This window comes from Vulpes lagopus, chromosome 21 (assembly GCF_018345385.1).
Source record: "Vulpes lagopus strain Blue_001 chromosome 21, ASM1834538v1, whole genome shotgun sequence".
NCBI lineage: Eukaryota > Metazoa > Chordata > Mammalia > Carnivora > Canidae > Vulpes > Vulpes lagopus.
The window spans coordinates 25,325,857-25,352,654 of record NC_054844.1 but is presented as its reverse complement, the minus strand read 5'-3'; the positions used below and the strand labels follow the sequence as shown (position 1 = coordinate 25,352,654).

General features: G+C 36.6%; 1 protein-coding gene across 11 annotated transcripts in view; it reads right to left on the bottom strand.

Annotated features, from left to right (window-relative positions):
* The window catches only part of ARNTL2 (aryl hydrocarbon receptor nuclear translocator like 2), a 112,894-nt gene that overhangs the window by 22,071 nt on the left and 64,025 nt on the right, over positions 1 to 26,798 (bottom strand). For 10 of the 11 annotated variants that reach the window (XR_005984864.1, XM_041736076.1, XM_041736083.1 and 7 more), the window contains 7 exons: positions 26,517 to 26,609; positions 24,686 to 24,803; positions 23,708 to 23,851; positions 2,343 to 2,583; positions 1,870 to 1,976; positions 1,566 to 1,716; positions 604 to 662 (listed from right to left, as the gene is read on the bottom strand). Coding sequence is in view for 10 of the 11 variants with exons in the window: in XM_041736076.1 (XP_041592010.1) it covers positions 604 to 662; positions 1,566 to 1,716; positions 1,870 to 1,976; positions 2,343 to 2,583; positions 23,708 to 23,851; positions 24,686 to 24,803; positions 26,517 to 26,609 (913 nt within the window). In the remaining variant the exon portion in view is untranslated. The remainder of the gene's footprint in view (positions 1 to 603; positions 663 to 1,565; positions 1,717 to 1,869; positions 1,977 to 2,342; positions 2,584 to 23,707; positions 23,852 to 24,685; positions 24,804 to 26,516; positions 26,610 to 26,798) is intronic. The other variant, XM_041736078.1, reaches the window with a different exon arrangement.

Sequence of the window (26,798 nt, the reverse complement as noted above, 5' to 3'; positions counted from 1 at the left end):
TGCTTGCATTACAAACATAACTCATGATGGTTTAAGCTATGTATAAAGAATGATAGGAATCAAATGTATAGAACATCATTGAGGGTACAATCATAACTTGTAACCCTTGAGTACAGATATTTCATTCCCATTGTAATCTCCATACTAAAGCTAGAGCAATACTGCTTTATTTTTAATATTCCTGAATATTTCTATTTTTATTTGTACAAGTAATGCATTAAAATGTTTCTATGGTGGAAAACCAAGATAAGCAAAAACTCCCTCTTAATGCTTTTCATTAATTTGCCCAACAGATATGTATTGAATAACAAACTACAAAGAACTATGGAGGCTGCTGGAGGTAGATAATGGATAAAATACCATTCTTACTCTTGAAGCAATCAGTCTAGTGGCAGGCCAGTTGAGCAAACAACTATTGTGATACGATGTAAGATTATAATGGAAGTATGATCAAAGTATTGTAGAAATTCTGAAAAGGATAACTTAAGCTATAGAAGTTTTTGCAGTTTTACCTTGAAATGTTTCCTTCTCCAAACAGAAAAAGATGGTAATAATAGCAACAATCCTAGTAATAAATCTCTATCCTTTAATAACTAAGCTTACCTTCTGATGATTGAGAACTGCAAGGAAGTAATGATACTTCTCTCATCTCATTATGTCCCCTAGAATTAAGAAATACCATAGGTGATTTTTCTTAAGTAAAGGAAATTATTAAGGTCACTACATTAAAGCCCTGTGTATTTATCAGTTCTTGGCCTTTTTGTTGTATATATACACGTTGTTAATGTCATCACAAGAGATCAAAATATTGATATGCTAAGTACCTGGGCTTTTGCCCAATGCCCTATTACTCTGTAAGGTACATTTTCTCCAGTAACAAACTCTGTATACTAATGATAAGAAGGCAAGGATTATTGGAATGAATAACAGGGGATACTGTTCGAGATACTAAGCTTTGGGGGCCTTTTAAAAAAACTAAATATAGTAGATTAGGAAATAGAATTTGTTGGATGCAACCTTACAACAATCACGAAGAAAAACTTACAGGAAAAAAAAACTTAGAATGGGCTATGTTATCCTATTAAGCAAATCAGGAAAAGTTGGCTCTTCTTCTAGGCTGGCTGACACAGTCATAGCCAGATATTCCCAAACAATCACTTCTAGTACCCCAGGCTTAGAAGATGTGCATGTAAAAATGACGTGCAGGGGACAAAATAATTTCTTACAAGCATATATAGTTTAAAGCTACAACTTCATCATTTAGTGGAGGGACAAGGCAAGGCCATGAAGAGTAGGAAGGAATAGCTTGAGTGAATGTATTTACTATCACATTTTGTACCAAGCAAAAAGAAATGTATTACAAAAGGGAAAATTATGAGAAGTAATTTTCATAATTTCAGATTATGAGAAGTAACATCATTGAACAGTAAATTAATTACCAAAAAAAAAAATGTCCTCAAGTTACAAAACCAGATGATCATACAACTTTAATGGTTTAACAAGATGAGAAAAGACACTCATTTGAAGTTAACATAAAGGTCTTAACAACACAAAAAATTACTTACAAAACTAAAGTGTTGACAGACACAATATATTCCAGTTCTTTGGTCCAAGGATTTGTGAAACTAAACCACTGGCTTTTTAAAGTTACAAAAGAGCCGTCTTTCTTTCTGAACTTGTATGAATCTGTAAATATTTTCTCTTTGCTCTGTAGAACTTAACAGGAGAACGTGGTAATTAGCATAATGGTCTACAACTATATAAATCAATCACCTGAGGATTAATTCAAGTTTCAGATTTCACAGGAATGAGACATGAGTAGAAGCTGTAATTAAAAAATACCAGAAAATTACCCCACTGAATGCATACCTGCTTTGTGCTTATCAGTCAAATTACTATGGTCATCCTGATGAAAATATTCATAACAAGAAGTTCCCAGAAGTTCCTGAGGCAGATATCCTAAAATTGCTGTTGCCCTGGTGTTAAAATTGAAAATAAACTTCAGATTGGTGAATGCATTCCCTTCCAGAGTACTATTGGCCCCATACATGGTCAGGGATAGTAGGAAAGTGGACAGGGGGATGAGTAACCCATATGCATCACTGGGCTCCCTTTGGCTATCCTAGACCCAGATTAAGGTACAAAATAGAATGGACACCCACCCAGTCCAGAGAATGCTCTTTCAACCATTCACTAATAAAATTGTAGCCACAGACCATGCTGTTTCTGCACCACTGGCTAAAAAATATTCCAGGTTTTATCCAGCAGTGCTACAAAGCACATCTTTAATAGCCTTAAGTACCCCCATTGAACTGTAATCATTATGGCATATAAATGTTCACCTTTGGTCCACATAGACAAATTTTCCATTCATTGCAAACCGGGTTATAAATTCAGTTGGCTTCACTTTAATCTCTCCACTGTTCTGTGGGACAATATATGGATGTAATCTTCCAATGGCAACAAGGCAGGTAAAATTACTACTGTTTTTCTTATTGTCCCTTTCTTCTTCCATTCCAACAATATTTGGAGGCCAGCTTCTCAAGTAACCAGTGCAGTGGATAGTACAGAATTTTCTATGATCTAAGTCAAAAGTTTTTAAAAAAGAATGTTTGAGTCATTGTGAATAAACTCTTAAATTTCTTTGACATTTATAATAGTTATAATTATGCTATAAAGCATTTTAGCATTTAAACGTGCTAAAATATGAAAGGGGAAGATGTTGCATTGAAAAGAAATCATCAAAGATTGATTTAATTTATGTTTAAGTAGGCCTAGAACTTAATATATCGCCAAGCCAGTTTTTAAAATTATAATAATTCATATTTGTTAGAAAAAGTTAAACTTCAAGCTCCCTTGCTCTTTGCCACCAAGGTGCTACTTTTAGCCAACTAACTCTTTGGTATAATTCATATTCAAAAATTTATAAAGAACAGTTAATTACACACAAATTCTTAAATTTCTTATTTAGCACCTATATAATTGTTAATTGATATCTATGGTTATAATAGACTATAAAAATATTTAGAGAACATTTGGAGAAATTCATAAAAGGTATAAAAATAAATTTTAATTTAAATTTCACTTTTCAGAAAACTCTCAAGCAATTAATTCATAGGAAAAAGCTTGTCAAATAGGCCTGATCAAAATAATAAAAACTTAGAGATAATCCATATGCTCAAGTATCAGGAAATTCTTAAAACAATGAGATACAACACAGGCATAAAAAATTGGCAGTATATAGATTACAGCAATCCACAGGCAAAAAAAAAAAAAAAAAAAAAACTGACTTAAATTTTCAAAAGAAGGGAGAAAAAAGCCTGGCAAAAATTATTTTAAACTGTTGTTTGTGGTAAGATTTAGAAAAGACCAGAACATTCATTGTTTTAAATCAGCACTATTTGGCAAGACTGCTATTACAACAAATTAAAAAAAAATGAACAGAGGATAATAAGTAAATCTTATAAGACAGCAACTACTAGTAATAGCAAAGACCTGGAGAATACTTTATATGCCATGCTGTTTTAAGTGCTTTAAATGTATAATCTTAATAATCCTGTGAGGTGTTCTTATATTAGCACCACTATCTCAGGAAACTGAGAGTTAATGCCACAGTCACAGCAGAAAGAGTGGAGCTGTGAATGCTCTGTCGTGGAAGGTGTCCAAACAGGAGTTGTCTGTGTGATGAAGGGGGAAGGGAACAAATGGTGTTTCAGTCAGAGGGAACAGCCAGTGTAAGCCCAGAGCCAAAAGTGTCAGATGTTGCTGAAGGCATAGTCTGTGATGAGGAAGTGGCTTGAGAACAAAGCAAGGAACAGATAGGTTAGCTCTTGTTTTTGTTTGTTTTTTAAAAGATTTTATTTATTTGATAAATATTTGAGAGAGAGCATGTGCATGAGTGAGAGAGAGAAAGCAGGGCAGAGGGAGGAGAAGCAGACTCCTTGCTGAGCAGGAAGCCTGACATGGGGCTTGATCCCAGGACTCTGGGAGCACCCAAGCTGAAGGCAGATGCCCAACTAACTTGAGCCACCCAGGCACCCCTAGGTTAGCTCTTGTAAACCATGCATAGGACATCGCACTCATCACCTAACAGACATCACCACTTCCATGGTCCACAGAAGTCTTAAACTGTCATTATCTCTTTCAAAAAACCACATGTAGTTTTTTCTTTTTTAAAAAATAATTTAAGTGTAATTGACACACAATGTTATATTAGTTTCAGGTATACAACATAGTGATTCAACAAGTTTAAACATTATGCTATGTTCACAAGTGTAGCTACCATCTGTCACCATACAGTGCTGTATCATTGACTATATTTCTTATTCTGTGCCTTTTATTCTCATGACTTATTCACTCCATAATTAAAAGCCTGTATCTCCTAATCCCCTTCACCCATTTTCCCCATAACCTCATCCCTCTCCCTTTTGACAACCATCAGTTTGTCCTATGTTTATAGTTTTTATGTTCTTCGTTTGTTTGTTCTTTCATTTTAAATTCCACATACTAGTGAAATCATATGGTATTTGACTTATTTTACTTAGCATAATACCCTCCAGGTCTGTCCATGTTGTCTTAAATGGTACAATCACATCCTTTTTCATGGCTGTGTAATATTTCTACAGAATCAAAAGTGAAAAAGAAAAAAAAAAAAACTATGGGGACTACACCAAACTCAAAAGGTTTTCCCTGGTGAAGGGAACCATCAGTAAGACAAAAAGGCAACCTACTGAATGGGAGAAGATGTTTGCAAATGTTATATCCAATAGGGGGTTAATATCCAAAATAGATAATGAATTTAAAAAACTCAACAACCCACACACCAAAAAAAAAAAAAAAAAAAATTAAAAATGGGCAAAGGATCTGACTAGACAATTTTCCAAAGAAGACATGCAGATGGCCAAAAACTCACATGAAAAAGATGCTTAACATCACTAATCATCAGGGAAATGCAAATCCAAAGCACAATGAGATATCACCTGACACCTGTCAGAATGGCTAAAATAAAAAATATAAGAAATAACAAGTGTTGGTAAGGATGTGGAGAAAAAGGAACCCTAATACACTGTGGGTGGGAATGCAAATTGGTACAACCAATGTTCTTCAAAAACTTAAAAATAGAAATATATGATCCAATAATTCCTCTACTGGGTATTTACCCCAAAAAAGCAAAAATACTTATCTGAGAGGATATATGTACTTCTATGTTTATTGCAGCATTACTTACAATAGCCAAGATATGGAAGCAACCTAAGAGTCCATCAATAGATGAATAAATAAGATGTGGTATATGCATACTATGGAATATTATGCAGCCAAATCCTATCTTTATCACTTACTCCCTATTCTGTTTATTGGTCATTGTCAATCCAGGTAGTTAAATGAGAAACCTGGGAGTCCTACCAGATTCCTTTCTTTATAACATCCAAAATACCTTAAGGGAACTAAAATTGGGATAAATGGTAAATACAAGGTTTTCATTCATATTAAAATTAGATGTCAGTCAAAAGTCAAAAAGCTTATACACGGACTTTGGCATTTCTGATGACACTTGTGAATTTACAAATGATACTGACTAAAAATTTAACTAAAAATGTAGATTAAAAAAGTTTCACATTAATATGGAATCTCATCATATCTAGCATTTTACTTTGATTCTTCTCTAATAACAGGGTTGCCAACCAAACTTCCAATTTAATCTGTCTCACAATTCTCACTGTGAACATTTATTCAGCTGGCAGATTTTTAGTTGGGATTATGTAATTCCATCCACTGCAATCCATTTGATTAATTGTCTTAGGCTTTTTTTTTTAATATCATAAAATACCCCTTATCTCAAGATTTCTTAGGGGTGCCTGGGTAGCTCAGTCAGTGAAGCTTTTGACTCATGATTTTGATGCAGGTCATGATCTCGGGGTTGTAAGATTGAGCCCTGTGTCAGGCTTCACACTTAGGTGGGAGTCTGCTTGAGATTCTCTCCCTCTCCCTCTGCTCCTCCCATACTCACATGCTGTCTCTCTCTCTCTCTCTCGCTAAAATAAGTAAATCTTTAAAAAAATCTTTAGACTTTTACCTAAATATTGGGGTCATGGGCCCCAGTCCTTACCAAACTGTTTATATCAGCTGCACAGGGTAGATTCAAGTATAACCTACTCCATGATTTTTGGAAAGGGGGAAAAATTCATATTAAGCCAAACACTCCCTTCATTTATAGGACATCTTTTCAAAATCCTTCATGAAATTTTTCTTCAGGTTGAGGCCTAGGTCTCTCAACTTGGTATCTTGCTGTCTTAGTTTGAATTCTCACAGAAGTAGATCCTGAGACCAGGATTCAGGTACAAGAAGCATATTTGATAGGTGATTCCGGGAACACTAGTAGGGAAGTGGGACGAGACAGGAAAAAGAAGGAAACTAATAAAGGATATGTTCTCCAGCAAGTTGCCACTTTGGAAAATCAATGTTATATCTCAGCGGGAGCACTCTGGGACAAAATCTAAAAGAGCCTCAGAACTAAGTAATCTGAAGAAAAAGAAAGGATGTTTATTCATAAGCTCCCTTCAGGCAGTGGATGAGGGGCATCCTTACAGGGAGCATTGATTCCCTACGACTTGAGGTCTACCCCTAGTTAACCTAGGCAGAATGGTCTCTAAAGAAGAGAGAAGGTCTAGCAGAGTCATGGAGGTTGGACTTTGGAAACAAGGTGGCAAGCCCTTGAAGTGGTAGGCTCGAAGAGGATAGGTCACGGTATACTGACAGCATCTGCCACACTTGCACAGGGAGGGAGCCAAAGGGATTCTGGGTGTACTGCTGTATTATTGATGATCTCCTATTTACTTTTTCATCAGAGACACACAGAGAGAGGGGCAGAGACATACGTAGAGGGAGAAGCAGGCTCCCTATGGGGAGCCTGATGCAGATACTCAACCACTGAGCCACCCCAGTGTCCCACTGATGATCTTATTAAGGTAAGTTTGAGAAACACCCAAAGTATTTGGTAGTAGTCATCCATCCTTCATCAGCCCTTGATTTCATAAGTAGAGATACATAAGTAATTTTATCCCTATGTTAGAAGTTTTTTCAAAGTTTGAGTCTATGACATTCACATTAGAATTAGGGCATAAATCATGTTTTTACTGTCAATCTTATTTTTAAAAACTTTTTATTATGGAAAAATCTCAAACGTACAAAATCAGAACAGTGTGATGAAACCCCACTTGAGTGACTCATGGCCAATGTTGAGAAATGGCTTTTCCATAAATTGTAAGCTCAGTTTCAGTTAGCATAAAAGGGCTGCTTTATAGTCTTTCTTTTAAATTTAAGTGTAACTGAAACAAAACTATGGAGACAAGACATCAGTGGTTGCCAGGAGGAGATGAATAAGCATAGCACAGTGGATTTTAGTGCAGTGAGAATACTCTGTATATTATAATGATGGATATGTGTCATTATGCACTTGCCTGAACCCATTAGAATGTACAACACCATGAGGGAACCCTAAGGTCAACTGCGGACTCTGGGTGATGATGATAGGTCAGTGTAGGTTCATCCTTGCAACAAATGTACTATTTTGGTGGGAGATGTTAGTATTGGGTGAGGCTTTGCATGTGTGGGGGCAGGGGTAGGTGGGAAATCTGTCCTTCCCTCTCATTTTCATTGTAAACCTAAAACTGTTCTAAAGAATAGTCTTAAAAATTAAAATTTTAAACATAACTGCCATGCTGTGGCAAAAAAGAAAATCACCTTTACTAACTATGAGCTTTCCACATTAATCAGGAGTGGTCTTAAAACATAGTCCCATTGGCTATTACTGGGAAGAACGTTTAGGAGCAACTATATGTACGATATAATTATTTCACTTGATACTCTTTCTTGGCTAAAGTAGAATACAAGAGGATTTCACGTGTGAGAACCCATCCATGTGGCCAATCAGGGTTCAATTTTGTTGTTACCTTACCCTGGTCAAGCTATCTGTCTACAGGCCATTGTCCTCAAACCAGGCACTGCAAAGAAAGGCCACACTGATTGTTAACACATGCCCTTACCATTCCTTCGGCCAAATTGGCCGTGTGCCTTTGGCACAGAGCTCTGGAATATAAAGTGAATTTTTGGTTCAAGTGCTTGAGCAGATTAAAGAGTCTTTTTTGAAAAGATATTTGACTCTGACTGCAGGCATCTGTGTGGCCCAGCTTGACGTGGGTGTGAACATCCGTGTGTGGGCAGGAATACATTCCTACGACAAAAGCCAACCCCCTTGCTGTGTGTCTGCTGCAGAAATCATTGAGAATGGGTCTCTTTCATCAATAACCTTTTGGCATCCAGGAAGCTGCTTTAGTAGGTGGCGTGGCATAGTCGAAAGAATACCGATTTTAAAGCCCTGTTCCTGATTCTGTTACTCTCTCTGTGACTTCAGACAAATTACATAAACTTTTTCTCCTTCAGTTTCCTTGGGTGCAAGATATGGATAGTTTACATGGGACTGTTATTTAGATTAAATTAGGTATTTATTCAAAGTGATTGGCATATAGATTTTAAATAATCATTGAGTTTCTTGCTGAAGAAGTGAATTTTATTTCATTTTCTTCTCCTTCTGAGCTACAAATAATGGCTTCTATTTATTGAGTGCCTATGAGGAGCCAAGTACTGCATTAGCCACATGTAATCCCTGACTCCCATAAGGTGGTATTATTATACCCATTGTATCAGTCGGCTAGGGCTGTGCTAACAAAATACACAGGCTGGGTGGCTTAAACAATAGAAATTTATTTTCTCACTGTTCTGGAGGCTAGAAGTCCAAAAGTGTTGGCAGATTTGGCTTCTCTGAGGTCTCTTTGGCTTGTAGATGGCTGACTTCTCACTGTCCCCATGTGACCTCTTTGTGTGTATGCATCCCTTGTGTCTCTTTCCCCCCTTTTCTTTCCCCTTTTTAAAAAAATTTATTTATTTTAGAAAGAGAGAGCACTCACACGAGTGAGGGGGAGAGGCAGAGGGATTGAGAGAATCCCAAGCCGGCTTCCTACTGAGTGTGGAGCCAGGACCCTGAGATCATGACCTGAGCCGAAATCAAGAGTCAGATATTTAACTGACTGAGCCACCCAGGCTCCCCTCTTCTTATTGAGAAGGCCAGTCATACTGGATTAGGGCCTCATTCTATAACATCATTTGACCTCAACCACCTCTTAAAAGGCCTTGTCTCTAAATACAGTCACTTTGGGAGTTAGGGCTTCAGTATGTGAATTTTGGGGAAATATGATTCAGTCCATAACACCCATTTTTCATATATTGAGAAAAATTTGCTTCCAGTTGTACAATTGCTAAGCAGCAGACATGATATTAAAGCCCTATCGAAGAGCAACTGGGTGGCTCAGTTGGTTAAGTGTCTGCCTTTGGCTCAGGTCATGATCCTGCCCTCCCCACTCCCTGAGTCAGGCTCCATGCTCAGCGTGGAGTCTGGTTCTCCCTCTCCCTCTATTCCTCCCCCTGCTCATTCTTACTCTGTTTCAAATAAATAAAGTCATTAAAAAAAAGAAACCTATTGAATTCAGAGTCCAGGCCTCTTCTACTCTGTCCTAATCCTGTCCACCAGCATGGCTGTTGTGAGGCAAAGCCTACTATAAGAACTTGGAACACTGGAGGGACTTAAAAATATGCCAGTTCCTTTAGCTCATCAAAAAATTCAACTATGAATTAGCTTTAATTTACTACTTGAAATGTTTTTCCAATAAGATTATCAATATTTATTTTAAAATATTTATTAAAAATCCCTCTGCCTCTTCTATAAATTTTTTTTTTAAGATTTTACTTATTTATTCATGGGAGACAGAGAGAGAGAGAGGCAGAGACACAGGCAGAGGGAGAAGCAGGCTCCATGGCAGGGAGCCCGACGTGGGACTCGATCCCAGGTCTCCAGGATCACACCCTGGGCTGCAGGCGGTGCTAAACCGCTGCGCCACCATGGCTGCCCTCTTCTATAAATTTCTAACTTATAATAAAACCTTTGGAAACCATGTAGAAAGACTAACATTTGATTATTACATCCTTCAAAAATACTGCTTGGAGTTTCTTTTAACCTAGAACTATACACGTGTTTTTGCTTACGATTCAATATTTACAAAATACTTTAATAGTACTATGCAGTTCATGAAGGACATCTTACTTTCTTTGTATCTTTGCAAAGGGTTAGAAGACTAGACACAGAAAGTATCAGTCTTCTAAGATTATAATCAGTGACTTACTTGGGCTCCTTTATTTAAGAAAAATCCTCTAAGAATGTATATATTCAGTGATGTGCTGTCCTAGAATTCCACAAAAGCTGAAATAAAAAATCTAAGGTGACAGAAGAACCTATACAAGGTAGAGTCCAACCATCAATTTGTGACTTGTAGTTTCATATTTCAAACCAATTATAAAATGCCTATTTAATAAATGTAGATGTATTCAACAAGACCCAGATTCCTTTGGTTCCCACTACAGAGCCTTTCCAGATTTACTTCTTATGAGAATTATGTTAAAATGATCCCAGTTGTTCACCGTCTTAGTTAGTTAGGGCTCCCATAACACAGCATCACAGACACTGCGTGACTCGAACAAATTTGTTTCCTCACAATTCTGGAGGCTGGAATTCTGAGATCAGGATAACTGCATAGTTGAGTACTGGTGAGTGCTCTCATCCTGGCTTGTAGACAGCTACCACTTTACCATGTGAGATAATAAACTCTCTGCTGTCCCTTCTTACAAGGGCACTAATTACATCACGAGGGCCCCACTCTCACGCCTGAAACTCCTTGGGATCAAATCTTTTAAAATGTTTAAATTGCTTCTTGGGTGAAACAAAAAACATTATGGTGTAGATTAATCCACTAGATTCTTAGTTGTTCTTGTTGAGCTGAGAGCAATTATGTGGTCAATTGGGAAAAAAAGACAAGAGGAAGGTCACTTATGCCTTCAGTAAATGTCTAAGCATCTGCAATGTCAGGCATTAGAGAAACAATGAAACTCATTCTAGTGTGGGACACAAATACAAAAGAATAATACTGATAAGAGTGCAGCAAAGAGCTCAGGGTTATTATTAAATTCCCTACCAAACCAAAAGTGAGTACCTGGGACTTAACCCAGCAGAAAGGGAAGTGTCAGGAAAGATTTCCTGGAAAGAAGTGTTGCCTGTATTTTAATGGTTCTGGATCTGCCAGTAGGTTGCATTCTCCATTCCTTCCACTGGGCTGTCCTCATGCTGCTGCTGGTATTCTTGTTTTTTGGAGATCTAAGGCTGGTAAACCTCCAGGGCCATTTGGGTAGGTACCTGAGTCCTAGGCTTGACAAATTCAATCTTCTCTTTCATAATGGCACTTCTCAATTTAGGGTTAAGCATTTATGATGGTGAGGCAGGTCATCAAACTGCCCTCTTAAATCTTTCATGTTACCGCTGATCATGCCCTAGAGTCTGTCTTCTTAGGGAACACATCCCTTGAAATGCTTAAGGGTCTCCCAGCTGGTCTACATGTCTCCTGTGGTATAAATAGGAGGTCCTAAGTGGGGAGCATACTCAGGGTATCTAATTTGGTATTTCATAATCTACTGCAGTGATGGTAATGGTCACTTAGTTCCCGCTGGACCTAATACAACACAGAAACATTCTTCCTTACTATCAGGTTAGGGGGTCTACTAAAAATGCAAAGATGTTCCTAGGGGCATCTATGAGGCTCATTTGTTACTTTTCTAATCTCTAAAGCAATGGCCTTTAAACACTTTTTTATCTTGCATGCTATAAAAAATGTAAGCACCTCTCATGTGCATACATTTTATATATCTACTCTTATACAAATATGTGTATTATAAAACACAAAATTAAAAATAGAGGAAAAAAGATGAAAACAATGTTTTAATAATAAATTTTATTAATGGCAAAACTTGTTCTTTAAAAATTGTACATCTCATCTAATGAAGCTATGTAAATATGCTTTATTATTTTTTTAAAACCATGTTTTAACACATTGTGAAACAGTGATTTGAAGGTCGGGTTCTAAATCTAACTTGTTTTATTTTCTTTATAGCACTTATTACCATCAGCAAAGTTTTTGTTTAGTTCATTGCTTTGGTCCCAGCATATAGAATAGCATTTGGCCCATAGTATGTAGTTAATAAGTATTTATTGAAAAAAATTCTTTTTGGACACAATATAGTCGTGCATCCCTTCTCTTTACCACATTCAGTGGTCTCATGTCGCTAAAAGTGTGACTAGTTATGCCACAGAAACTGGCACAGCTACAAATCAGGCCTTGATTTATTGTTTCATTTCCTTCCTGGTTGTCTACACCTATGAACATGATGGACAAAATACTAATAATGAAGGTCAAACTTAAAAGCATAGGTGCTATATAGCAAAAAGCACAAAAATTGAGCAAATAATCCTCATTAAAAACTATCATTTCAATAAAGTCACAAATATTTTTAAAAATGAGTGAAGTTCTGACAGTCTTCATGATTTCACTTTCAACAAAAAGAAAAATGTTAACCAACATTCATCTCAGAACTATGGTCAGAGAGTTGACTGTTAAACGCTGACCAGCACACCACCGTCCCCAGCCCTAGTGGACCTACAAATCTGGCCTCAGCTGCCTCCTATCACCATCTCCTGTATGTAAGATCTAGTCACACTGTTCTTTGCCAAGTGCCCCCAAATGCCAAGTTTTTCCTACATCAAGGAAAACACTTGTCTGTCAGGAATTTCTTCCCAGAGATTTTTACACAGCTGGCTTCTTCTCATCATTCAGGTCTCAGATCAAATGTCACCTTAGAGAGACATTCTCTGAGAATGCTACAGAAACTACCTCTGAGTCCCTGTCCTCATTATTCCATTTTATTAATTTCATTGCACTTTCTACGACCTAAAATATTTATTAATTTACATGTTGACCAGCTGCCTCCTGTTGCTGTATTACAATGTTCACTAGAGCAATGACTTGACTGCCTGTCTCCAGTGTATTCACTGCATTTGGTATGGTGCCTGGTACATAGTAGATACTCAGTAATTACTCACTAACCAAAACCTATTAAATTAGAGACTACTGTGTCTGGCAATGATATCATGCTTGTCTCTACCAGTCTTACTTAAGTGTAGCAAGTATGCAGGGTTTTCTAAAACCGCGATTATGATAGAAGCTATGAGATTCTCCCACCAATGGAATTTCAACACCCATCTTGGGCACTGCTGCCCAGGGCATCTGTTCTCCTCCACTCCCCTTGCCCTTTCCTCCTCTTCTACTCCCAGGTAATCTCATACTTGAGAGAAGAGTCTAAAGCAGTGGTTCTCAAAAAGACTAGATTAAGAATCAAACTTGTGAAGTTGCAAAGTTTAGAAGTTTAATAAGATGGCAAGACAAGGAGTGGAGGGTTAAAATCAAGTTTTGCAGAGGAAAAACATGGTTACACTGGGCACTAGGCATGCCCCAAGACAAAGACAATAAAATACTAGTACTAAATGTGACCATATGGAAACTCTTCTCTTCCCAGAAGGAAAGACAAATTAATCTGAAAATCTTTTTAATTGTGGTTGATACATAATGTTATGTTAGTTTTAGGTGTATAACATAGGGATTTGACAAGTCTATATGTTATGCTTGCCACAAGTGCAGCTACCATACAATACTTTAACAATATTATTGACTATATTCTGTGTTGTACATTTTATCCCTATGATTTAGTCATTCCATAACTGAAAGCCTGTATTTCCCACTCCCCTGCACCCATTTTGTCCATCTCCCCTTCCCCACCTTCCTTGTGGCAACTATCAGTTTGTTCTCTGTATTGTTTGTTTATTCATTTGTTCTAGTTTTTAGATTCCACATACAAGTGAAATCCTATGTGTTTGCCTTGATCTGTCTGACTCATTTCACTTAGTATAACAATCTCTAGGTCCATCTATGTATTTGCAATACTGTGGCAATGTCAAAAATCTCAACCTTTTTGTGGCTGAGTGATAGTCTAGTGTGTGGTGTGGGATAGGGTAGCTGGGTGATGGGCATTAAGTACATGTGATGTAATGAGCACTGGGTGTTATATACAACTTATCACTGAACTCTACCTCTTAAATTAATAATGCACTATGTTAACTGAATGTAAATAAAAACTTTAAAATATTCCTTTGTGTGTGTGTACACCACTTCTTTATCCATTCATCTATTGATGGACACTTGGGTTGCTTCTGTATCTTGGCTATTGTAAATAATGCTGCAATTAACACAGGGGTCATATATTTTTTTCAGATTAGTGTTTTCATTTGGGAAGGGGTGGTAAATATCCAGAAGTGGAATTACTGGATCATACAGTATTTCTAATTTTTTGAGGAACCTCCATATTGTTTTGCAAGTAGCTGCAATTTACATTCTTCCCAAAAGTGCACAAGTCTTTTTTTCTCTAAATCCTCTTTTTCTCTAAATCCTCATCAACAGTTGTCTTTTTTATTCTAGCCATTCTAACAGACATAAGGTGATACTTCACTGTGTTTTTTTAATAATTTATTTTTTATTGGTGTTCAATTTGCCAACATACAGAATAACACCCAGTGCTCATCCCGTCAAGTGCCTCCACATGCAGAAGAATGAAACTAGACCACTCTCTTGCACCATACACAAAGATAAACTCAAAATGGATGAAAGATCTAAATGTGAGACCAGATTCCATCAAAATCCTAGAGGAGAACACAGGCAACACCCTTTTTGAACTCAGCCACAGTAACTTCTTGCAAGATTCATCCACGAAGGCAAAAGAAACAAAAGCAAAAATGAACTATTGGGACTTCATCAAGATAAGAAGCTTTTGCACAGCAAAGGATACAGTCAACAAAACTAAAAGACAACCTACAGGATGGGAGAAGATACTTGCAAATGACGTATCAGATAAAGGGCTAGTTTCCAAGATCTATAAAGAACTTATTAAACTCAACACCAAAGAAACAAACAATCCAATCATGAAATGGGCAGAAGACATGAACAGAAATCTCACAGAGGAAGACATAGACATGGCCAACATGCACATGAGAAAATGCTCTGCATCACTTGCCATCAGGGAAATACAAATCAAAACCACAATGAGATACCACCTCACACCAGTGAGAATGGGGAAAATTAACCAGGGAGGAAACCACAAATGTTGGAGAGGATGCGGAGAAAGGGGAACCCTCTTACACTGTTGGTGGGAATGTGAACTGGTGCAGCCACTCTGGAAAACTGTGTGGAGATTCCTCAAAGAGTTAAAAATAGACCTGCCCTACAACCCAGCAATTGCACTGTTGGGGATTTACCCCAAAGATTCAGATGCAATGAAACGTCGGGACACCTGCACCCCGATGTTTCTATCAGCTATGGCCACAATAGCCAAACTGTGGAAGGAGCCTCGGTGTCCATCGAAAGATGAATGGATAAAGAAGATGTGGTTTATGTATACAATGGAATATTACTCAGCAATTAGAAACGACAAGTACCCACCATTTGCTTCAACGTGGATGGAACTGGAGGGTATTATGCTGAGTGAAGTAAGTCAATCGGAGAAGGACAAACATTATATGTTCTCATTCACTGTGCTTTTGATTTGCATTTCCCTGATGCTTAGTAATGTTGAGCATCTTTTAATATAACTATTGTCCATTTTTAGGTCTTTGGAAAAATGTTTATTCAGATTCTTTGTTTTTAAATTGGATTATTTCTTTCTTGCATTGTGTAAGTTATATATTTTGATATTAACCCCTTATTGGATATACCATATGCAAGTATACTCTCATTCACTAGGCTGCCTTTTCATTTTGTTAATGGTTTCCTTCACAAAAATTTTTTATTTTGTTGTAGTCCAATAGTTTATTTTTGCTTTTGTTTCCCTTGCTTGAGGAGACCTATCTAGAAAAATGTTGCTGAGGCTGATGGCCAAAGGATTACTGTGTATGTTTTCTTCTAGGATTTTTAAAATTTCAGTCTCATACTTAGGTCTTTAATCATTTTGAGTTTATGTATGCTGTGAGAAGGTGGTCCAGTTTCCTCAGCACCATTTATTTGAAAGAGTATCTTTTCCCTATTGTATATTCATGCCTCCTTTGTCATAGATTAATTCACTATATACGTGTGGCTTTATTTCTGGGCTCTCTAGCCTGTTCTATTAATCTGAGTTATCTCTTCCTATTTTTGTGCCAATATCACACTATTTTGATTACTATAGCTTTGTAGTATATCATGAAATTTGATATTATGATAGCTCCAGCTTTGTTCTTTCTCAAGACTGTTTTGGCTATTGGGGTCTTTTAAGGTTCTATACAAACTAGCATTATTAGTTCTAGTTCTGTGACAATGCTGCTGGTATTTTCACAGGGATTGCACTGAATCTATAAATTGTTTTGGGTGGTATGGACATTTTAACAATATCCATTTGTGTCACCTTCAATTTCTTGTATCAATGTTTTATGGTTTTCAAGGTACAGGTCTTTCATCTTGGTTAAGTTTATTCCTAGGTATTTTAATCTTCTGTGTGCAATTATAAATGAAATTGTTTGCTTAATTCTTCTGCTATTTTGTTATTAGTGTATAGAAACACAACAAATTTCTGCATATAAATTTTATATCCTGCAACTTTACTAAATTTATCAATTCTAGTAGTTTTTTGGGACAGTCTTTAGGGTTTTCTACATCCAATATGTCATCTGCAAAAGTGACCATTTTACTTCCTCTTGATCAATTCAAATGCCTTTTCTTTCTTTCTTTTTCTTAATTTAATAGCTGTGGTTAAGACCCGCCCCCCCCAGTATGATATTGAATAAACGTGACAAGAGTGGAACATCCTTGCTTCTAATCTTGGAGGAAAAGCTCTGTTTTTCACCACTGATTCAGGTGCCACCTTTGGCTTTGTCACATATTGACCTTCATTATGTTGAGTTATATACCCTTTAAATTCACTTTCTTGAGAGATTTCCCTATGAATGGACATTGAATTTTGTCAGATGCTTTTTCTGTATCTATTGAGATAATCATGATTTTTACTTTCATTAATCTGATGTATCAAGTTTATTGCTTTGCCAATATTGAACCATCCCTGCATCCCTGGAATAAATCCCACTTGACCATGCTCAATGATCTTTTTAATGTATTGTTGAATGTGGTTTGCTAATATTTTACTGAAGACTTTTGCATCTATATTTATTAGAGATGTTGGCCTCTCTATATATTTTTGGAATGTCTTTATTTTAATATGGGAGGAATCCTGTATCAAATGAACTGGGAGGCATTCCTTTCTCTTCTATTTTTTGAAACAGTTTGTGGGATAAAGGTATTAACTCTAAATGTTTGATAGAATTGATCTGTAAATCCATCCTGGACTTTTGTTAGGAATTTTTAAGTGACCAATTCCATTTATTACTAGTAACTATTCTGCTTAGATTTTCTATTTCTTCCTGATTCACTTTTGAAAGAGTGTATGTTTCTAGGAATTTATCTATTTCTTCTAGGCTATCTAATTTGTTGGCATATAATTTTACATAGTACTCTCTTATAATCCTTTGTATTTCTGTGGTGTTGGCAATTCTCTCTCATTTCAGATTTTATTTGGGTCTCTTTTTGATGAGTTTGGCTAAACACTTATGAATTTTGATTATCTTTTCAAAGAACTAGCTGTTGGTTGTCTCTCTTCTGGGATTTTTAGTCTTTACTACATTATCTCTGCTCTGCTTTTCATTATTTTGTCTACTCACCTTGGGCTTTGTTCTTTTTCTCACTGTTTTAGGTTTAAGATTAGACCGAAATTTTTCTTTTCTTTCTTTTCTTTGAGGTCAGCTTGCATTGCTATAAACTTCCCTTGAACTGCTTTCACTGTGTTCCCCAAAATTTGTAGCATTATGTTTCCATTTTCATTTATCTCCATATATTTTTTAAAAAGATTTATTTAGAGAGCATGCTTGCATGTGTCCACGTGGTGGGGGAGGGGCAGAGGGAAAAACTCGAGACTCCTGCTGAGTACAGAGCCCAACACAGGGCTCGATCTCACCACCCTGAGATCATGACCTGAGCCAAAATCAAAAGTTAGAGGCTCAAACAACTGAGCCACCCAGGCACTCCTGCCTCCATGTATTTTATTTCCTCTTTGATTCCTTCATTGATGCATTGTTTAGTAGCATGTTATTTAACCTCCATGTGTTTAAGGATTTTTTTCTCATGAATGATTTCTAGTTTCTAGTTGGAAAATATGTGTATATAATTTATATCCTCTTAAATTTATTGAGACTTGTTTTGTGGTCTATATGTGATTTATCCTGGAGAATGTTCCACATGCATTTGAAAAGAATGTATACTCTGTTTTTGGATGACATGTTCTGTATGTATCTCTTAAGTTTATCTAGTCTAATGTGTCATTCAAAGGCACTGTTTCCTTATTGATTTTCTTCATGGATAATCTATCCATTGATATAAGTGGGGTGTTAAAGTCCCCTACTATTATTGTATTACTGTCAATTTCTCCCTTTATGTCTGTTAACATTTGCTTTGTGTATTTAGGTACTCCTATGCTGGATGCATAAATATTAATAATTGTTCTATCCTCTTGTTGGATTAATCCTTTTATCATTATGTATTGCCTCTTTTGTCACTCGTTATGGTCTTTATGTTAGAGTCCACTTTAAGTATTCCTATCCCATTTTTTTTTTTTGCTTTCATTTGCATAGAATTTTTCATCTTTTCACTTTCAGTCTGCATTGTTCTTTAGGTCTGAAGAGAGCCATTTGTAGGCAGATGAGTATTGTTTTTTTAAATCCCTTGAATCACCCTGTGTCCTTGATTGGGACATTTAAATCATTTATTTTTATTTATTTATTTTTTTATTTTTTTTAAATCATTTATTTTTAAAGTACTTATTCATAGCCATTATCATGGTCATACTTATTATCATTTTGTTTATTATTTTCTGGTGGTTGCTGTAGTTCTTCTGTTTCTTTCTTTTCTTGCTCCCATTACAATTGAGGACTCTTTTTTAGTGTTCTGCTTCAGTTTTCTATTTATTTTTTGTGTACCTATTGTAGGTGTTTGGGTTTGTGGTTACCATTAGGCTCATATATAGCATCCTAAGTATATAGCAGTCTATATTAAGTTGATGGTTATTTAAGTTTGAACATATTCTGAAAGATTTTTTTTTTGTTCTCCTCTCCTATATTTTATTTATATGTTGCCATATTTTAAATCTTGTTATTCATAATCTTACTTCTAAGCATGGCCTTTTCTTCAAGAAGTCTCTTCAAATTTCCTCGTAATGCCAGTTTAGTTCTTTATCTCTCTTTCAATTCTTAATGATAACCCTGCTGGGTAGAGTATTCTTTTTTTTTTTTAATTTTCATTTATTTATGATAGTCACAGAGAGAGAGAGAGAGGCAGAGACACAGGCAGAGGGAGAAGCAGGCTCCATGCATCGGGAGCCCGACGTGGGATTCGATCCCGGGTCTCCAGGATCGCGCCCTGGGCCAAAGGCAGGCGCTAAACCGCTGCGCCACCCAGGGATCTTTTGTTGTAGGTTTTTTCTTTTCAGCACTTTGAAGAGATTATGCCACTTCTTTCTGGCTTGCAAAGTTCCTGCTGAAAAATCAGCTGATAGCCTTATGGAGTTTCCCTTGTATGGTACTTATTGCTTCTCTTTTGCTGCTTTCAAATTTTTCTCTTTAATCTTTGATATTTCAATTATGTGTCTTGATGCAGACCTTTTTGCTTTCATCTTCTTTGGGGCTCTGTGTGCCTCCTGAGTTGGATATCTGTTTCCTTCCCTGGGATAGAATTGTTCAGTTCTTACATCTTCAAGTAAGTGTTCTGTTCCTTTCTCTCTTCTCCTTCTGGGACTCCTATATTGTGAATATTTGTTTGATGTTGTTGAAGACATCTCTTAGTTATCCTCAGTTTTTAAAATTCTATTTTCTTATTACTATTCAACTTGGGTGCTTTCCATTACCCTATCTTCCAGATTGCTTATCCATTCTTTTACATCTGTTATTGTATTCTGCAAGGTCGATTACTACTCCTTTATATTTTCTATCTCTTTGTTGAAGTTCTCACTGAGTTCTTCTACTTGTCTCTCAAATCTGGTGAAAATCTTTATGATCATTTCTCTAAATCCTTTATCTGGCATATTGCTTATTTCAATTTCATTTAATTCTTTTTCTGAGGTTTTGTCTTGTTCTTTCATTTGGAGCATACTTCTGTCTCCCCATTTTACTTAACTTTCTGTGTTTCTATGAATCAGGCAGAACAGCTATTTCTCCTACATTTGAAGGAATTTGCATGGTAATTCCTGTATAGACTCTGTATCTGAGTACTTTGGCTGGCTGGTTGGAACTGTAGCTGGTGGTCAGTGGGGGTCCTAGGGCACTCCATAGTGGGACTACCCTGGTAGGATGGCCAGAGCTGAAGTGGGTATGAGTTGGTGTGCTCTTAGGACTATCTGCACAGAGAGTGTCCTTGCAGGACAGCTGAAGTAGGCACAAGCTAAAGGGGTCCCTGGGTTCTCTACAAAGAAGATACCTTGGCAGCACAGCTGAAATAGAAGTGGGTGCAAGCAAATGGGTCCTGAGGCTCTCTACACAGAAGGCACCATGGAAGGATAGCTGAAACTGAAGTGTAGGCATGGGCTGGGGTGGTCCCTGGGTATTCTGCACAGAGGGTGCTCTGGCAGGATAGCTGAAGCTGAAGTGGGTGCACATCCAGGTATAGGAGTATTCAGCATAGAGGTTGCTCTGTTGGGGCAAATGGAGCTGAGATGTATATGGGCCAGGTATTTCTAGGGCACTCTGCACAAGGAGACCCTGGTACGGTGGGCTGGAGATGAAAAAGGTATGAGCTGGGGGGGGGGGTTTGTCTCAGAGCACTCTGTACTGGGGGTGCCCTAGCAAGCCATCTGGAACTGAAGTGATGTGGATCTGGAGTGTTCCAGGGTTCTTTGCTCTTATGTCACCTTCACAAAGCAGCTGGGGCTGTAGTAAGGGCTAACCATGGATATCCTGTTGTGCACTGTTGTGGGGCTGCTGTGGGCAAGCTGCTTGGGGTTCCTTGACACAGAAGGCCAGCTAGGGCATCCAGACCCAGCTCTTACCCATATTAGTAAGGTGGAGGGTGAATGTAAACTGTGGTGCTCACCAGCCCCTCTGACCTGGAGAGAGTTCCAGTAGCTCCGTGCCATTGGCAGGGTAGTAGGACTGGTTGCTGTATATTTTAGTTGCCCCCTTTAAACTGTGGCTTTTTCATGTGCCCCAGTGCAGACAGATATGTTCACAGTACCACCCTGCCCCATTACAGTTCTCAGTCTTATGCTTTCCCTTTGTTATTGTGCCATTCTGTATGTTTTTTTTTTTTATTGTGCAGAAGCTGTTCAGTCAGCCCTTAGATCCTCAGGAAAAACTGCTCTATAAATAGGTGTAGATTTGGTGTCTGTGGAGGAAGTTGAGTTCAGGGTCTTCCTATGTTGTCTTCTTAGACTGGAACTATGATTCCCTAATTTGGTAATCTTTAAAACACTTTAAAAACCTGATAATTTTAGACTTAATTTATAACTTGTATAAAACACCACAGAGGTTTCAGCCATGTTAAAGTAGTTGCATTGGCTGCCATGTTTTTCTTTCACATGGACCTGCTGTATAGATTAGGTTGGGTCTTATGGTTGGATCTACTCAATATGGTATTAGTTCACCTCTAGTCAAATCCTAAGGGTAAAATGTACAAGAGTCTAGGGTCTACATGGAGTATGACTCCTTGGACTATTCACACAGAAGGAATATTCTTGCGCTTGGAAATTAGTGCCACATTATATGGCCATATCAAATATAAGATTAATATGAGATTAATATGACTGACTTAGGAAGAAAAGCAGAGGAAACAGGCACTCTAAGGTAATGACACCACCATCTGCTTGCACACCCTAACAGTTTAGGTGTAATAGTTTTCTAATATTATTATGTATAGCAGCTCCTAACATTTATCTAGTGTTACTATGCTAGGAACCATGGTAAACACATCACAGGTATTATTAATTCATTTAATCTAATAACCACCCTAGAGGGAGGTTCTATTATTTTCTTTTTATGGTTGAAAAGAGTGAGACCCAGAAGGATTTAGTAATTTATCTTAAGTCACACAGTTACTCACAAGTTAGGATTCAAACCTGAACAGTTTGGCTCCAGAATCAATGCATTTACTACTTCACAAAGCCATACAAGGCTGTGAATAATTTCATTTTATAGACAGAGAAACTGAAGCTTGGAGGAATTAAGAAACTTGTTCACAATCACAGAGCTAGCAAGTGATAGAACCAAAATTTGATCCCAGTCAGCTGGATTCCACAGCGTCTTCATCACCAGGTCAACTGTGACTTCAACCCCAGCAGGCCTTCCAAGTGACTTTAGACAACTCTTGCCCACTCAGAGCCAAGGGCAAGAGGGCAGCAATTGATGGTTTACAAACAGATCCTCTCTTATGACTGCTGTTTCATTCTGCTTATGTTTTTCTTTTTAAAAAAATTTAAACTCAATATATAATAGTTTCAGAGGTACAGTTCAGTGATTCATCAGTCTTATATAATACTCAGTGCTCATTACATCATGTTCCCTCCTTAATGTTCATTCCACTTATGTTTCTTTACAGTGTATCAGAAGAGTAGGGGGTTTAGGTTCAAGTGCGAGTTTAACCAATTTCCTTTTCTGAAGGAAAGTTACTGAATCTCTAAGTCTCTCTTCCATGATTCTAAATCAGTGGTAAGAATAGCATTCTCATGGGGATTAGAACGCTTAGTACAGTCTCTGATCTGGCACAGGTACATGCTTAATAAGTGAGTATTGAGTGATTATCATCTTAGGTGGTTGCCAAAAAAGATTTGACTAAAACTCGTAAATAAATGGAATCTTGCAGCTCAGTATAAATATCCTTTTAAAGGATATTTATCCTTAGAGTAGGGCACCTGGGTGGATCAGTTGATTGAGCATCTGCCTTTAACTCAGGTCGTGATCCCAGGGTCCTGAGATTGAGCCCTGTATCAGGCTCCCTGCTTCTCCTACCTGCCACTCCCCCTGCTTGTGCACTTTCTGTCAAATAAATAGAATCTTTTTTAAAAAAGGATGTGAAAGCAAATCTCACATTAAGATTTGCATAGGAAATCCTATATTTAATAGGTTAATGTGTTCTTAGGCAAAACAGTGTGAGACATTTTGAAGTCCCCAGAACTTCTCAGTCAAGTAAAATAGATGAGGATTAAATCAATTCAAAATGTAAATCAGACAAATCTAATAAAAGAATCACAAGAAAACAGAACTAGAAATATTTACCAAAGAACCAAAAGAACTGAAACTACACTCGGAACATCTTAGTAAACTTTCACCAAAATTGATCAAATAGATCTAACTTTCATATTTTAAAAGTAATAATGGGATGTCACAACAAAAAATTATTTCAATCTCTCTTCACACTCTTTTTCCCATTTCAACACCATTAAAATCTTGGGCAATAAAATAAATATGTAATTACCTGATAAATTTGAAAGCTATTATAAGTCAATCTAAATAAGTCTGGTTAAAAAAAAAAAATCTTATTTCCATAGGTGCTTTTGGCCTCAATTATTTGCCTTAACCATACACTTCATTATTTCTGCATAGAAAGGTCTTAGGACATTAATTTCATTTCTATGCCTTAAATCACTTGACATTTTAAAGTGATGATACCTTTCTTCTTTGAGGTGGATAAACATTCATGTTCTTCTTTGACAGAGATTTTACAACTTTTCATCCGACAAAAAAAGGATCGCCTTGAGCCAGAATACACGTGAGTCCTTCCACTGTGAAAGTTACCATGAACTTGCAAACCAGCTTTCATAGCAGGAGGAGGCAAGAGAACAGGTAGAAAAAAATATTTTCATATAGATAAGAAATGTCAGGAGAGACACATTTTAAAATGATTACCTTTTTAAAAAAATAAACTGAAAAAGAAAAATGGTTATTTAAAACAATGACATTGTTGTGCAGTAAACCACAAAATGAAATATATCAAAGAGAGTATTTGCCAATCATATTTTTATAATTTGTAAATACTTGCAATTTATTTTCATTTTTTCCCCTATGGGTGGAAACAGAGGTAATCTATGTGAAATGAAATTAAAAATTTTTTATATGAAAAAAACTCACAGTGGTAATCAGTGGTGTAAAGCATAGTTACTTATATTATAAATAATTGTTTGGCACCATGCATTTCCAAAGACATATTTTCAGAGAAGATAAAGAATATTTACACTGCCAAAGCCCAATTATACAAGGTCTTTCATATTGAGTAGACCTAACTCATAAGAAAGAGAATTCTCTCTCAGCATACAGCTAAATAATGGAAACCCCAGCAATCTTTCAGTCCCAAAATGATACTTTCTTATGAAGGTTTTATTAGCATATAAAAATGGCAAATATGAAGCAATTGCATTCTCCCCAAACCATCTTCATGTATTTGTTTTTTTATGTGTGTCCGAATACAGGAATTCTCTACATGGTTATGGTTTTTCGAACTCTGAGGTTAACGATTATAAAGTTTATTAAACCTCCTCTTGATAAAACCATATTCAGGTAATTTTTCAAAATATTGTATAGCTGTGCTTTTATGTAATATATAATTATATAATTATTATATTATATAGGCATGCTGAAATGAGCACTTACTTTTGGCATCAATCAGCTTCTCTCTTGGTGAAATATCAGAAGAAGAAAGTTGCTCCTTTACTTTGGCAACATCCTTTGGATGTAAGAAGTCAAATAAACTTCGTCCAGTCAAGCTAGCCTATTTATAAGGTAGATGTTCATTTAAATTCAGTACCATAATTTTTCTACATTTCTTCATATAAACATATGGTAAATACTATTAAAAGTGTTTTCTTAAGCTCAAAGATACATCTACCACATTGTGTGACATTAACTTAGTGTTAAAAGCTCAGTGATACTTGTAGATAGAAATGCATGCACACAAAACATATCTGGGAACACACAATGAACCCTTGTTAACATCCCCCAATTCACTTGTTGCTTCTAAATCACATTATGATTAAATTTTCTTATTCTTGATAAAAGTAAAGAGATTGTATTTATAATATGGAAGTCAGAGTATCTGTGATTTTTATGGTGTGACTAAAAAACAAAATCCACCCGGGAATACTTCCTACTTCCCATTCCACTTATGCCAATATGTACAGCATTCCCATGTCTATGCCTTTACTTGCATGGTTTCATCACCTACAATTCATTACCCTTTCTCTACAAACTTATAATTCCCTAGCCACTCCAGTAAATTGCCTTTTACTCCTCTACTCAAAATGTCTTCCTCTCCTTCTCTGCTCATCTTAAAGTCTAAGCAGCCTACAGTGATCATCTCTGATGTGAAATCCTATATTACCTAAGTAGACGTTCTTATAGAGGACAGAACAAATGGACAAATAGCCTGGATTGCTTGGTGGTTAGATATTTCATATTTTTAAAAATAAGTTTCTACCCATAACTATGCTTCAAAGCAAATCAGGCTTCTGAATCTGAAAAGCTAAGGACCAGACCCTATATGTAGGGATTCCAAAGTCCTCCTGAGTAGTCAATATGTCTCTCGAATGATCTAAAATGCTAGGTCAGTGCCCAGTGGGACGGGATTCACTAATTTGGAACTTAAGTGCTATCCGGAATCGGAAGTTATCTCTGTGTGATATTCTCTCTCCTGTTCAGAAATAGAACAATAAAGTCTTACTCTGCCTTTGTGTCTCCTCTGTAGCTACAATCAGTTGCATGATTCATTTGGTTCTTACTCCTTTTGTATGGAGGCTCGTAATACCTCTTCTGTTATTTAACTCATTATCTGTGAATGTTATGTCTCCCACATTTTCATGTTTGGGGAGATTATAGGTGAAATTAATGGGAACTATTAGTATTAGTTGGATTAGTATTAGTTACTACTAATAAAATAAAAAGCTAAAATAATAACAATAATAATAAAATAAAAGCTATGGCTTTTGAGTAACTAGTGCAAATCAAATAGTGTTCAGGAAGAGATTATAAAGCTAGTTAAATAAAGGATTAATTTTAGAGTTTGTTGCCAGAGCTTAGATCAAAAGTTATGCAATGCATATAGCCTAATAATAAATAATAATGCTAAAAAAATAATAATGCTGTCTTTGGAGGAAACAGACAACTAACATTTTTCAGACAATCTCAAATATGACAGCTGTTTTGTCTTTACATCTTAAGACATTTCCCCTTTTTACATAAGTTAAAGCTACAGCTCAGGAAAATCAAATAACTTGCTGGAGATCAGATAGTGAACACCCTCATCGGTAATCAAAAGCCATACTCTTTCCATACATCTTTCCATCTCTTTGGGTAGGTGGGGGAGTTTTAACCTAGCAGAGCCTAAACCCATAACCCAGGGGGAAGATAGGGTTCAGGAAGAGAACTCAGAAATACATGTTCAAAAAGATTAAACATCGTGTGGAAAAATATCCTCAGTTTTGGATACCTGATCATAATTAAGTATTTTGGAGACTGATTTAGAAACGAAGAGAATTTTTCCTCTTTCACATCCAACCACAAATAGGAAACCTTCTGCAGTCTAGGATTTAAAAATATAAAAGTGAATACATTTAAATGTCTTTCTTACACATATTCAGATACTGTGAAAATTACTGTGGCAAGAGTGGTCATAGAGCTAGTAAAATTAGGAAATTTTCCTATATGAAGAACGTCAAATTAAATCTCAGTCTAAACTAGTATTTGACATGGGAAGTTTAGCCATGGAATA